Source organism: Narcine bancroftii, chromosome 8, assembly GCF_036971445.1.
Source record: "Narcine bancroftii isolate sNarBan1 chromosome 8, sNarBan1.hap1, whole genome shotgun sequence".
NCBI classification, from domain to species: domain Eukaryota; kingdom Metazoa; phylum Chordata; class Chondrichthyes; order Torpediniformes; family Narcinidae; genus Narcine; species Narcine bancroftii.
This window is the reverse complement of record NC_091476.1, coordinates 2805219-2819720: the sequence shown is the minus strand read 5'-3', so window position 1 is coordinate 2819720 and position 14502 is coordinate 2805219. Positions and strand designations below refer to the sequence as shown.

At 42.7% G+C, this 14502-nt stretch overlaps 1 protein-coding gene across 3 annotated transcripts in view; it reads left to right on the top strand.

Moving 5' to 3' along the window:
• Positions 1-14502, top strand: part of LOC138740243 (mastermind-like protein 2) — a 183550-nt gene that overhangs the window by 68332 nt on the left and 100716 nt on the right. The window contains exon 1 of one of the 3 annotated variants that reach the window (XM_069892576.1): positions 603-3946. The exons of the other annotated variants lie outside the window; for them this stretch is intronic. Within the exon in view, the coding sequence (XP_069748677.1) occupies positions 3647-3946 (300 nt within the window). The 5' untranslated portion in view covers positions 603-3646. Of the gene's footprint in view, positions 1-602; positions 3947-14502 lie in introns of those variants that run through there. 3 annotated transcript variants of the gene reach the window in all.

The following is a 14502-nucleotide window of genomic DNA, read 5'->3' as shown; positions in this document are numbered from 1 at the left end:
TACTGAAGCGGCGCGTTATTTTTTGTACGTAATTTCGTTTAAGCATTTCGTTAATCTTCTCCTTTTCTGAGGCTGTAAAGTTGGGTAACATTGAGGCGCTTGATGGTTTCCCTGAGATGATGAGTTAGCCAAGGTGAAGATGGGATTAACTACAGTTTGATTTCTCCAATGCAGATCATTTCTAGACGAGAAAATGATTATGCTGCAGATGTTTTAGTCACCTCTAGAGTCTGTTAACCGCCGTGTTTTATCAGGACTTCATTGCAAAATTTGACAGGGCTTTCCTGAACCAACCGGGCAAAGGATTGGTAAAGTGGGGGGAACGGGTCTGTGGGAACGTGTGCATTAGGGAAGGGAGGGCGGAAGAATATCGTGGCATTAGGAACGGGTCAAGATTTGTAAGCGGTTGGGGGCGAGCCAATGGTGTTAGTGTGGAGCCAGTTTATGGTGATGAAGTTTGTAAATGGACTGGACGCTGGTGGGGGGTGGAGTGGAGGGGGGGGGGCGGTGGGGGGAGGGAGCGGAAGGCCAGTCACAGAATCAACTTGGAAAACTGATCACTTTTACTGATGCAGTCAACCATGTGACGGCAGCTTTCCTCTTTCACAAGGCGATGTCCTGAGCGGGCGTCACACTTACTATCGAGTGCAAACCACGCGGCTCCCAGCTCAAACCTTGAATGGGAAATTTAAAGTAAATTAAGATACGAGGCAGCGTTTGGGAGAAACACGCGTCTCCTTCCTCGTCGTTACCTGCTGATATGTTTCGAGCCAAAGACTCCGTCTTGTGATCACAGTTTGGATCTTTAGCCATCTCAATCCATCTTAAAAACGACTTGTAAGATGGTTTATAGTTGTGTTTTAAAGCCAACTCGCTGCCCGCAGTAGAACACACAACGCTGGAGAAACTCCGCAGGTCCAACACTGGACTTCAATATCAAAGATGCAGTTGGAGCCCGAAATGTTCGTTCTATGCCTTTATCTTTCTACATAAAGGACGCTGTTTGACCTGCTGAGTTTCTCCAGCATTGTGTTTTTATTTCAACCACGGTGTCTCCAGACTTTCCTGTTTTACTCGCTGCTTGCAGTGTTACTGTGTGGGGTGGAAGTGAGGTTGACAGGAGCCCGATGATGCCTGGAGTCGCAGATATGGGATGTAACCGTTCATTGGTTGGGCATCAGACTCTTAAGACATTCTTGTAAAAGTGTTCATTTAACCGGAGGTCGAGATCGATGAAGGGATTTTGAGGCTGTAGACGGTCCCAACACAACATTGAAAGGGAGAGGGAACAGAAGGTGCTTTATATTTTTGGAACTGCTTCTATTTCTCTCTTCCCCGCCTCTCCCTCCTGCAATGGCACAAGTGGAAGCGGAGGAACTGACTTGCTAACTGTAAGCGTGCCAGGCCATCCACGGTGGGGAGACGACATTATTTTGAACCTGTTTTCTGCTTCGTCTTTATAAAAAGGGAGCTATTGGGAGGTAACCCGGAGTAGCGGCAGTGAGGGAGCGAAGACCCTCGGCTTTATGGATTCGTGGCTGGGAGAGTGTGTGGGAAGTACCCGTGGACTGAACACACAACTCCAAGTTAGGAAGCATGACTTCTTTCAAGAAAAAAATGCAATGTTTTTCTACTGACGTGCAGGGCTGTGTGGGTTGAAAACGTCATTGATCTTCTGAATGCATGAGGCGGAAGTATGTTTCCACTGTTGCTTAGTTATTATCAACAAATAGATAGCAGTGTCAATATTTCCCCTTGTTTGACCCAGTTACAAGTAGGTATCGCTCTTCCTGGACTCTGGTGGGACAGCACATTGGCGACTGGGGGGGGCGACAAAATCAATTCAGCAGTATCTGAAACGAACTCTACCCCTTTTCACGCATCAGTCCTAACTAGAACACGCCCCCGCAGCCGAAGTTTGAGAAGTTTCACAAACAGCTTGCTGTTCAGTCGGGTTCTCTCTCGTACTGTTACACAGGATGTGGGACGTCTGGTAGGGAACGGACCTTGTGTTCACATAGAACTTCTGCCGCAAAGATGAACAAAAGTTCCAACGTATTCCCTTCGTTTCTCTTTTTTGGCTGTTGCTCAATTTTATCCAAACTTCTCTTCTTCCTGCCTGTGCCCAGCGAATAACAGAACAAGATGTTGTTGGCCGACGGTCGATTCATTCCAGTGGCAAATTTTGCTTTATCGTTATTGAGATACATTCTGCTTTTTAAATATATTTTCCTATGGGAAGAATCCCATCATGGAATCGGTTATATGTGGCGTATATTCTACATTGAAGGCGTTATATAAATACAAGTAATTCCTGTTGTCTGAGAATGTCATGGTCACGCTTCATTCCTTGTTTCTCGTTTGGTCTGCTTTAAGGCAATGCGCTGCTCATACACTGAAAGCGAAAGACAATGCTGGACAACCAAATCTTTATTAGAAGGAGATGTTTTCTCTGATATTACTGAAATTTCGGGGACATTTCGGTCAATCACCCACTGAGTGGATGTAAATGGGCAGGCCCATACTATCACCAACTCCACTGCAGTTGTTGCAGAACTATATTAGTCTGCATTTTTCATCCACCTTCCACATCAACTTCCTCTTCCTCTGCTTTCTTCCACTTTACCAGGCAAATTGTTTGTGTGCACTGTCCAACCTAGAGTTGCAAGGATCCAGTCAACTCAACGTAATTTGCCACTCTTGTATGCTATCTCTTCATATTCTTTGAATTTAATCTATTATCTATCTGTTAGTTCAGTTGGCAGCGCAGACCTGAGTCAAAAGCATTTTAGTTTCATTTCCATGCCATCTAGTTTGACCTCCCAAACTGCACTGTCAGAGGTGACCCCATTTTGATGAGGTGCTAAATCAAAACCTGACCTGAGCCTGATGTAAAAGATTGCACAATAATATTTCGAGGAAGGGTTTTTTCCCTGTTATCCATAGCCAGCATCACTAAAGCAAACCATCTGGATGTTATTACTTTGTCGTTTGCAGGAACTTGCTGTCTGCAAATTGGCTGCATTATCAGTAAGTGTACTTCAAAAGTCATTCATTACTCGGGAACCCCTTTAGCACATGCTGAGGTTGCAAAAGACGTTACATAATGCAAGCTTTTTTTAATCGTCATAGATCCTTACAACATGGACACACCAGGCCCACAGGCCTAGATGCTGAAAAAAGTGCCCTCCTGATTTATCTATTTGGCCCATACTTTTCCAATCACTCCCATCCATGTAGTTATCCAAGTGTTTCTTAAAAAGTCAAAGTTCCTTTTATTGTCATGTAACATACATGATCTACTCCATTACTGTCAGGCAAACTAAGAGTTACCATGAGCATTGCCTGGCACCCTTAACAACTGGAGAAAGAGAGTCCCTTCAGAGTCACTGAGTGTCCATGGATTGGACTCTCACAGCCTCTGCAGCCACACAGACTCCTGTTCTATCCATTGGCAAACCAAGAGTTCTGGATACAAACCTTACTGCATCTAATTTAGTTTATTGCATTTAAATCAACAGAATTCTAGCTCAGGTACACTTCAAGGGGCCACTTGCCACCAGGGCAGGACACTGAAAGAATGCACGCGTAGAAAAGAAACAAGTGTATCTGGCTCTAATTGATATATAAACAAAGTATTTTTTAAATGATTTTAAAACATGGCTTGGTTCTTTGGCAAAAACCTAGGAGCAACTGCAGCTCTGGGCTCTGGCAATGGCACTCTGTGAAAGACACAAATAACCCATCCACCCATTCGCAGTGTCCTTCATTATCCCTGGGATTTGCACAACAGCTTGGTTGTCTGGAAGAAGACTTGAATTGGAATGTCCAGAAATGCTCAATACAACCAACACAGTTCAGCTGTGATGTGACTGTTATTTTGTGTTCGGATTCCTGCAACTGGATACAGAATCTTTTCCTTCAATTGAACAAACTTGATGTCATGGTAAGGTCTGTCATTCATTCTGTGCTTTGGTGGCAAGTTGCTCATTGGAAGTGAACCTGAGGTGGAATTCATTTGATTTCAGTACAATTAACTAAATTAGATGCAGCAAGTAAAATGGGATGCGTCACAAAAAGTTCAAGGTATTTTATTCATGCCAAGAAAGATCAAAGATTGCAGAATTTCAGTTAATATTGTGAAGATGCTTATGGGCCTGCAAAAATAATTTTGTTTGTGTTGGATTAGAACTCTTCTCCCAGATCACTGGTGTTTCTTGGTATGTTGATCTTCTGAACTTCAAAACTAATAATCAAATATTCTGAAATTGTGTTAAGGAAAATGCACCAGGAAGTTATTTCAGGGCAGCAAAAGAGCAAAACTAATTCAATTGAAAGTCTTTGAAGAATAATGCTTGATTTGTCTAGGGCTTTGCATCAGTGATATACTTACCAAAGTGTGGCGAGCAATAGCTTATTTTGGTTTACACTGACTGATGTGAGAATACCATACTACTACATTCCGATTGACCCTTTGCATTTAGGGTAAACCAAAACTTTGCCCAACTATGGTTTGCTCTGAACCAAATCCTGTACTAACTCTGAACAATCCAGACCTAAATATAAGACAGCAATTTTAAAAAATAATCAGGGGGAAACTGCTATATCCATTTGCAGGAGGTAACAAAGGCCCTTTAAGAATGTGATACTACAAGTGGGGTCCGTGGTGATTAGCTTAGATGTATTTCTGGGGATGTTGACAAATGTAATGGAGGTAGGTATTGGTGAGATAAAATAAAAAAAAAGAATGTGAGCTGAGGAGAAATCTGCTGTAGTTGAATAGCTGGCTTTTTTCCAAAGATGAATTTATTGTCATATACATTGTCCCATGTACATGTGGACTGAAATTCTTCCTTGCTGCTGCTGAACAGATACTCAGTACAAAAAAACGATAACAGTAAAGGTTCCATTATTGTCATGTAATACTACATTTAGAATGTAACATACATGAAATTCTTTAACTTTTGTCCAGCACCCCTCACAGAAATGAGGCCCCAACAAGGAACAAACACACCTCCCCTGGTTTACAAGACCATTGCTCTAAATACTGACCTATTGGAGCCTACACATTAAATTAAAGAGATATTAAATACAAGAGGCAGATCAATAATAAATGTTACTGTAATGTTAAAAAATAGCGTTGCAATAGTGCAAACAGGCTTTGTAGTGTTGAGTGATTTATAATTAGTGTAGTAAGAGCCTGATAGCTGTTGGAAAGAAACTATTCTTGAAGGTAGAGATGCTGAACTTCAAGCTATTATACACTCTTCCTGAAGGTAGCAGCGAGAAGTAATTCAATGCCAGATCCTTTTTTGATTGTGTGTATAATCCAGCACATCAATCCAAACAAACATGCTGGCGATACTCAGCAAATCAAGCAACTTCGATGGTGAGGGGAATAGAGTCAATGTTTCATACTGATAACCTTCTATTAAAACCTCTGAAACGCTGATATTTCTCCAGATCATGTCTGACACAATAAACATTTCCAGCATTTTCTGTTTAATTTCAGACTTCTATATTTTCACTGAGGATGCAGGAAGAGCAGCAGAATTGGGACTGAATCCTTGCCATTTGATGCCTTTTTTTCAGAAATGTGTGCAGAGCCAGGCTGCTGTCTTTGTGTCCTCTTGAATGTCCCCAGGTTCCAATAACAAATAGCTGACAAATCAGTCGCTATGTGGCGACAGGGGTTAATCGAAATATACCACAGAAATCATGTAGTCAGCTTGTTTTATTTAACCAGCACCATTTAAGTTAAATGGTAATTCTTTAATTTTAAATCATGTTTGATTGTACTTACAAGATAGCCTGATGTCAGTAAAATAGATAGGTGTTTCTAGGGACAGATACAATGCAGGGAGCACGCGTAGACAAAGCCATATGTCACTTTGCTAGAAAGATAAATGATCGATGAAGCGGAGCTGGTTACTATGGATCACTACAATAAACCTGTTCCCCTGTCACTGAGGAGTAACCTTGGCAGCGTCACTGAAGTGCGGGTGTTTTTCCTTTGAGGTTGCAGAATTACAGGCGAATATTGTGCTGGGAATGTAGCCCTTGTTTGATGCTCCCGACTGCAAGGCTTGGCTTTGAATTAAACCAGACAGGACAAATCTGCAGGTTCGATCTCACTTTCAAATCCTAAAACTGAATTTCCAAACCATTTGTAATGAGGATTCTCCCACTCAACTTTTCACTTTTTAACATTTGAAGTTGAATTAATACTGATGTTTCACCACAAGAAGGTGAATCCCCATTAGGAAAATCTTCTGACGTCCTTCTATTGATACATTGGCTGCTGTTTAGTGAGCTCCCCTTGGGCTCTGTGCTGGACAGATGTGAGCCCACTCTCCGAAGTGCAACAGTCACTCTGAAACCCATTACAAATAGTAGTCTTTTCACTAGTCACAAGCTCAAAATCCAAACCACAGGCCAGCACATCAGGTGATTCCAGTGGCCTAAGTTCAAAATTTATTCAAGTGTACATGCGTAAAATCTGCTCTTGAAATACACATAGAAATAAATGATTTTAATCTGCTATCACGGTCATTACTTTGCCCCTAAAATTGGTCTATTTTCGAGTGCAGGATGATTTGAAGTTTTAAAGAAATGTGGTCACCATTCTTACTCGTAAAAGACACAATCGAGAAATTTTAAAGTTCGCTTCTTTAAGAGTAAGGGAGGTTGAATTATTTCTGGCAGTTATGTGCGATTTTCTCATTTGTACATGCAAACCTGCCAGATACATTTCTAGGTCAAACACTGTTACTATACTTATCTCAAACCTATTACGGGTACCATATCTCTATTAACAGTCTGCTAATTGAATTACAGCCATACGCTCACTGTGTATTCAGAGCGTTAGTTTTTCTTGAAGATAATTAGTTGAGAAAGACTTGCTGATTAAATAACAGGAGATGTCACACTGGAAAGGTGGACTGCATGTCAAAGGTTAAGATCGAATTGTCTTTGACCGAGATGAAACAGTATGAGAACAGGACAGAGAGATGCAACCTTCATATGTCTGGCATTTGTAACATACATGATCAAAAATACTGGGAAAGGACTGCAGGTTCACCAGCAACTGTCAGATCCAGGTGGAGATTTTCTGTTTCCCAGTTCAGATGTCTTACAGAACTTTACAACCTTCCCCTATTTAACTTGAAGCCTTTTTAAATTGAGCTTTAATTTGAAATCCAGTTTCTATCCTGATCACATTGACTGGAACTTCTGGAATTTGCTACCATGGGCCAAGGCCAAGTTGTTGGGTGTATTTAAGGCAGAGATTGACAAGTATATGAAGATTGTAGTCAGGGTATCAACGGTTATGTGGAGAAGGCAGGGTAGTTGGGCTGAGTGGAGAATGGATCAGCTCATGATGGAAGGGTGGTACAGACTCGATGGACCAAGTGGTCAAAGACTAACCTTGTTTGGCTTCCTACTTCATTTTCATGGGGCATTAACTGTTAAAAGTTGCTTTGTCCCCACAATTCTTGCCAGACAAGAAAAAAAATGTTAATAAAAACAAACAGATTGGTGGAGAGACAAATAAGGGGAGGAACCATTAGGAGGAGACAGGTTAGTGAGAAAAGTAAGGAGATGGTGAAGAAGGGCAGTTGGCGTAATGCTGTTGTAGCACCAGTGATCGGGACTGGGGTTTGAATCCCATGCCATCTGTAAGTTTGAGGACATTCTCCCCATATCTGCGTGGGTTTTCCCTAGGAGCTCCGATTTGCTTCCACCATTCAAAACGTACCAGTGGTATAGGTTAATTAGGTATAAATTGGGCGGCACAGACTCATGGGCTGAAATGGCCTGTTACTGTGCTGTATGTCTGAATTTAAATTTAAAAAAATTAAAATTTAAATACAATCAAGACTTTTCTGTCCAAGACTTAGTCTACTCCACCATTCAAATGCGATTAAGGCTGCTCTGGCCATGAACCTAGCTGCCTTTTCACCATAATCCTTAATTCCTTTACTATGCAAAAAATTATCTAATGACTGGGAATTCTAGTTTGGACCCAAAGACTAAGGCAAAAAAAGTTTCCCAATCAATAAAGTAGAGAGGACCAAATACAACTTAATTTGTATGAGCACCAGCAGTCAATCTAAAGCAGGTTTTCCTGAAGTCATCGTCTCCATGACAAAAACCAAGCAATGGCCAGGAATTAAATTCCTTTGTACTGGGAAATGAGCCTGGACAGATGATTAGAATTTCAGTGGGTGAACATTTTGAAATGGAGATCACCATTCCTTTAGTTTCAAGATAGTTATGAATAAGGACAAGGCCTGGACCTTGTGGAAAAATACAAAATTGGGGGAAGGGGAGAGGAAAATTGTGACTTCCTGAGACAGAACTGAGGACAATTTGATTGGGAGCAGCTGTTAATCTGCCATCCCACTTGAGTTGCTTATGTGCTACCTAATTAAAGTCCAGGACCGGCATGTTTCAATGAGGAAGGACAGGGGATCCCAAGATAAGAGAAATTGGACAATGTGAAAGGTTGTGAATTTAGTCAAAAAGAAAATGGAAGCATGTGTAAAGTTTAGGAAGCTGAAATTAGACAGGGCTCTGGAGGAATATAAAACTTGTAGGAAAGAGTTCAAGCAGGACATTAGGACAGCAAAAAGGGCCCAGGAAATGTCTGAATGCATAAGATTAAAGACAATTCCAAGGCAGTTTATGCTTACATTAAAAATAAAAGGATAACTAAGGATAGGATGGGACTCTCAAGAACAAGGAGGAAATTTGAAGAAGAGAGTAGTGTTCTAAATGACTACTTGGTATCAGTATTCACCAAGGAAAGGACATTTAAGGTTCTCCATGAAAGGTTCATTCAGAAAGTAAGGAGGAACAGAAGCCAAGGAGATCTTACTTTATTCTGGGTGCAGAATTACCTTGTGCAGAGAAGGCAGAGTAGATGGCTTTTATTTTGCATGGACGTCGGTGACCAATGATGTTCTGCAAGGATCTATTCTGTGACCCCCTCGTCTTTGTGATTTTTATAAGTGACCTGGATGAGGAAGTGGTTAGTAAGTTTGCATATGATATAAACACTGGTAATGTTGTGCATAATCTGGGGGTTGCCAGAGGTTACAGAGGGACATTGATTAGATGCAGAGCTGAGAAGTGGCTGATGGAATTTAGCCCAGGAAAGTGCAAAGTGGTTCATTTTGGTAGGTAAAATTTGAAGGCTGAGTACAATGTTAATGGGAAGACTAAGCAGCATGGATGAACTGAGAGATTTTGGGGTTCAAAGCTGCTGCACAGGTTGATAGTGTTGTTAAGAAGGCGGATGGTGTGTTGGCCTTCATGAACAAGGGATCAAGTTCAAAAGCTGTGATATAATATTGCAGCTATTAAGATCTTAGTTACACCCCACTTGGAATATTTTATCAAGTTCCTTGGAGTGCACTTGGGAGCGAATCTCACCTGGTCCCTTAACACCAGCTCCATAGCCAAGAAAGCCCAGCAGTGCCTCCACTTCCTGTGAAGGCTGAGGAAAAGTTCATCTCCCACCCTCCATCCTCACTACATTCTACAGAGGACGTATCGAGAGCATCCTGTGCAACTGCATCACCACCTGGTTTGGAAGCTGTACCTCCTCAGACTGCAAGACCCTGCAGAGGAGAGTGAAGTCAGTGAAAAAGATCATTGGGGGCTCCCTTCCTACCATGAAGGACATGTACAACACTTGATGCAGGCGAAAGGCAATAAACATTGTGAAGGTCTCCACACACTCCTCACGTAAAGTGTTCTCCCTTCTGCCATCTGGTAGGAGGTACCATAGCACTCGGGCCCTTGCATCCAGATTGGGCAACAGTTTTTTCCCCCCAGGCCATCAAATGCCTGAATTCCCTGCACATATGTGGATAGTGTATCTTGATACCGTGCACTTACAGTATCTGTCTTAATATTTAATATTTTATGTGTTTAACTTCTATCTTAACTTATACTTATGTAAATCTGCTCCATGGTCTCACAGAAACATTATTTTGTGTGAGCATGGTTTGAATGACAAATAAAGGATGTGGATGCCATAGAGAGGGTGCAGAGGAGATTTGCAAGGATATAACAGTGGCATTTAAGAGACAGCTAGATGGACATATGCAAATACAGAGAGTGGAGGGATATGGATCATGTGTGAGTGGCAAAGTTTTGGCTTAACTTTGGCATCCAGTGTGGCGCAGTTGTCCTGGACTGAAGGGTGTGTTCCTGAGTGGCACTTCTCTCTGATCTCACATCAATACGACTTGGGGCAGTCTCGTTATGCATCTTTTCCTTCCATATATTTCGCGTTTTTCTTTTGGCTGACAAGAGTTCGACCAGTTAACAGTATCCATTTAAGAGCAGGTTGAGCGTATTGCATGTTCAATTACAGCTGGGAGCATTTTTGATGAAAGTCCTCCAAATGACCAGATCCAACAAGATTAGTGTGATGGAATGTTGGAACTTAACTGATGGATTGAATATTTTAAATCACTTTGCCTGTCTCTTTCCAGTTCCAAGATCATAGATTACACAAAAAATGTACTGGTCTAACTTGAAAATTCACCTGTTCCAGTTGTTGTTTGGAATATTCATGACCATCTAATTAGAGTACAGAAAGAAATATTGCCTTAATATAAATTTACCCAACAGAAGTTTTTCATTTGTCAACTCCTCTAATGTTTGTGGCAGGAAAAAAAACCCTCCTTGAAAACCAACATCTAAATCAGCAATTGGGCAGTGCGTATAGCAGGCTAAGTCACTTGGAAGAACTCAGCAGGTGACATTTTGTCCATACCTTAATGAAGGGCTCAGGCCCGAAACTTGGTTATGTGTCTTTATCTTTACTCTATAAAGTCCACTGTTTGACCTGCTGAGTTTCTCCAGCATTGTTTTTACTTCAATTGCAGTGTGTGCAGACTTCCTTGTTTTACTAATAGTCACTTGTCCCAGGTCTTTCAGCTAACAGGACTACAGCAGTGAGAGCAGCATAAGGTTCTAATAAATCCAAATTGCCATTCCACATCGTTTGTTTCTCCAGCTGCGAAGACCTATTACTGCTGTTTGATATGTCCCTGTAGTATCCATGTAGTTCCCTCCAATTTTACTGTCACATGTGGCCGAGAAGGGGGAAAATCATGTTTAAATGTTGCAACAAAAATTCCTTCTCATTGTTTTTCAAGAGCTGTATTAAATGAATGTATTTTTATTTTCAAATCAAAATTCGGGCATATTACGAAAATGAAAAAAACTCAACGCTTTTTAAAAATTACTAAAGTATTGAGGCAGAAGTATTGGCTTGGATTTAAAAAAAAGCCCAGCTTGATCTTGTAAAAAATAGATTTTAAAAGGCATTAGTTTTTTTATTACACTCCTTCCCAGTTAGAAATGGTACAAAGAGATCAGATGTCAAGGATGCAGATAATCTGCTAAATCTTTTAAAGGTCAGTCTCTTTGAAGTAATTTGCAAGAAGGTTACGTGTCAGCACTGGTTGGGTGGAACTGACTGGTCTGCATTTGGAAGTTAAATTGTTGTGAAAATAGACTGGCGATTCGCAACCCTCCGTCTCTGCCGCACACACCAGTTCCACATTCTCTTCCACTTCCAAGTGCTGTTTTGCACATTAAAGCCGTCATCCATCACAGGCCTTCTCTTTGCAGAAGGGCCATGTGGAGAGTGGAGCATTGGTGACCATACAGTAAATCTGGGTACCTTCACTGAGTTTGTTCTGTCCACGTCTGGGAGAGGGGGAGAGTTGCAGGGGAGCAAAACTTACCCCAGGAACTCGGTGCTGCTGTTCCTTGCAATGAGCAGCTGTCTCGTCGTTAAGCCTGGTAAAAAGAACACTAAAGGCTGAAAGATTTGTTATCCCTGCCCTTCTGTGAGGTGAACAAAAATCGTTTTATTGGGCTGCAAAAAAAATGCTAGCAGTTCGGTCAAACAATGAAGGTTTCGCTCAATGTTATGCAACCTGAGCCCCTGGGTGAAAATATTGTGAATCTAAAATGTAACTCAAGCGGTAGATCGCTGTTTCCTGAATGATTAAAAAAACCACTGGGTTGGCGATGATGGTAAATGTGGAAGGAGGTGGACTTTACAAGAGGGGACGAGGCGAGGAAGGCAGCGAAGGGCTGACTTATGTTCTAGCGTTCCGTTCCCCACGTCTCCTCTCTCTCTCTCTCTCTCTCTCCCTCATGGGATCTTTTCGTGCGGATTGCAGCCACTGTTGACCTACTTCGGTCCTGTCCCCGCAGGCTGTTGGAGACTGCAGGAGTGCATTGTGTGGAAAGAAGCAATCAAAGCGGCCTGGGCTCTTGCAATTCCTTGCACCACCTTAAAACAGAAAGCTCGGCTCTTTCTGGAAATGTTTCTCTGATAAAGACTGAATGCTTTGAAAACGGCCAAGAGTCGTTCATTGGAGGTCGAGATTTTCTCTCCGAATCGCTCACGTTCACTTGAAAATCCAGCGAATCTCTTAAGGTTTCCCTCTGTAAAAGGCGGGTTGTGAGTAAATTGAATAACCACGGTCTCCAAGTCCACCAGCTCCCGCTGAATCTGGTTGGAGTGAGTGCATGAAATGAGTCTTGGATCAAACGTGGAAATCAATCTGGGACAAAGACCAATTGATTTCGGTGACATTAATCTTGCACAGTGCGGCATTTTACATCCTTTTTCACGCTAGTGTCTCAGGAGTTTGGCAATCCCGTTCTTCGTGGAAAGCCCTTTCCGGCACCAGGTCGAAGGGGGGCTTTTGCTTGTTGCCCAATGTGAATGATTTTCCAGTCCTGGAAGGCAGATTGGAGCGTGGAACAGTCCACTCCGCACTGATTATTGGCTTTCTTGGGGGTGCGGCGCGGGCAGCCGGGATGGACAAAACTCTTATCAAATTGGCAGATTCGCGTGGCAAACCATTAAAACAAAGTTCAATGGCTTCTTTGTGATTTGCCTTGGTGGCTGCACCAATTGGACGAACGAGTTGGCATACCAGGAAAGGAACCCATAACCAAGCAACTGTAGAATTTCAAGCCTTTGGTTAACAATGAACTTTTACCGATGGTTATCTTTGTGTTGTTACTTGGGGGTCCTTGTTCATATATTTAGTGTTTTACCGTGACCCTGGCCTTTGTTAGTTGGCCCACAGACTAATAGGTGGCCTCCACAACTTTTCGAGCTGTTTTGCTGAGTCGAACAGGAGCTATCAAGATGAGGCAACTTCAGCAAGACTTCTCCACAAAGAGAGGGGTTCCCATCTGCAAACTAAACTGTTGCCCTGGGTCTGTGGTACCAATGAACACAGCCAGCATTTCCTGTCATGTTTGATGAACAGGGCAGAATATAACGCCGGCACGTTGATTGGAATCATTTGCCTACTTTACTTGAACAATAAAATGCCAACATTGGGTTTCAATCTTTTAAAAATTCTGTGATCAGCCTTTTCGTCCCATGGGTTCGCGTGGTTGACTCCACCATCTCCTCGTTTGTCCATTGTGCTTTGTGGACGTGGAGAGCAGTTTTGCGGTGAACAATGTCAAGAGCAGTGTCCATTGCAAATGCTCTTTCAACAAAGTTTAATCTGAGTGGAGCAGGTGCTTCTTAAAGAAAGGAAATGAAAAGATTGTTTTGTTATTGACGAGCTCTTCGTTTGATCCCCTCGGCTGGCTGTGCCCTTGCGGCGGTGCGAGTGCGCGCTCCCTTTGGGTGGGCCAAAACGGGGAGTCGCTTGAAGCCAGCCCTGCAGAAACTGTGCCTTCTTTGTCAACTCGAACAAAGCTGAACGCTGCCATTGTTTTCCCCGGGTTCTCTCTTCTCGCTGCAATAAAAGTGCCTTTGTTCGTGATCCAGCATCGTTCAGTAACCAGCCCATTTTGAAAGGCTCGCTCCACTCGCGCTTCCTTCTCTCTTGGCCCTGGAATGGCGTGGAACCTCCATTACAGCGGTGGGAGGAAGGGAGAGGGGCTGTGGATTAAACTGGAAGAAGGGCTGCTCAGAGTTCTGTCGGCATTGGAAATCAGGGCGTCTCTGGTCTTGCCTTTGTGGCCTGCCCGCTATTGCCTCGCTGGGAATCCGGCTTGGACCATCCCAAGACGGAAGAGAGTTTTTCCACCTCTCTTCATCAATAGTGAGCTCCCCACCACCGTCACTAAATACGCTTTCTTCACATTTAGCTCCTGTTATTTGGGAGTTAGCGGCTGCATTCCCTATATTGTCCATTGGCCATATTTAGTATTTGTTTGGGAAGTACCTTATGACCTCCTGAGGTGCCACATTAGGGTGCCACAAGTCTGTCCTTTTCAAAATAATGTTTGAGGTTCTGATTGGAATTTCCCCATCCCTTCATGTTGGAAGTGGGCCTTCTAAAATCTATTCAGTTTCAAAACCAGCTGGTTTGGGAGGGCATAGACCTGCATTGCACCTCCCTTCTAGGGCACTCCAGAAGATGGAGCACCTCACTGGAACGTGCTTGCAGGTAACAACTTCCTGAAGTGTGAACAAACACTGGAAGGTTC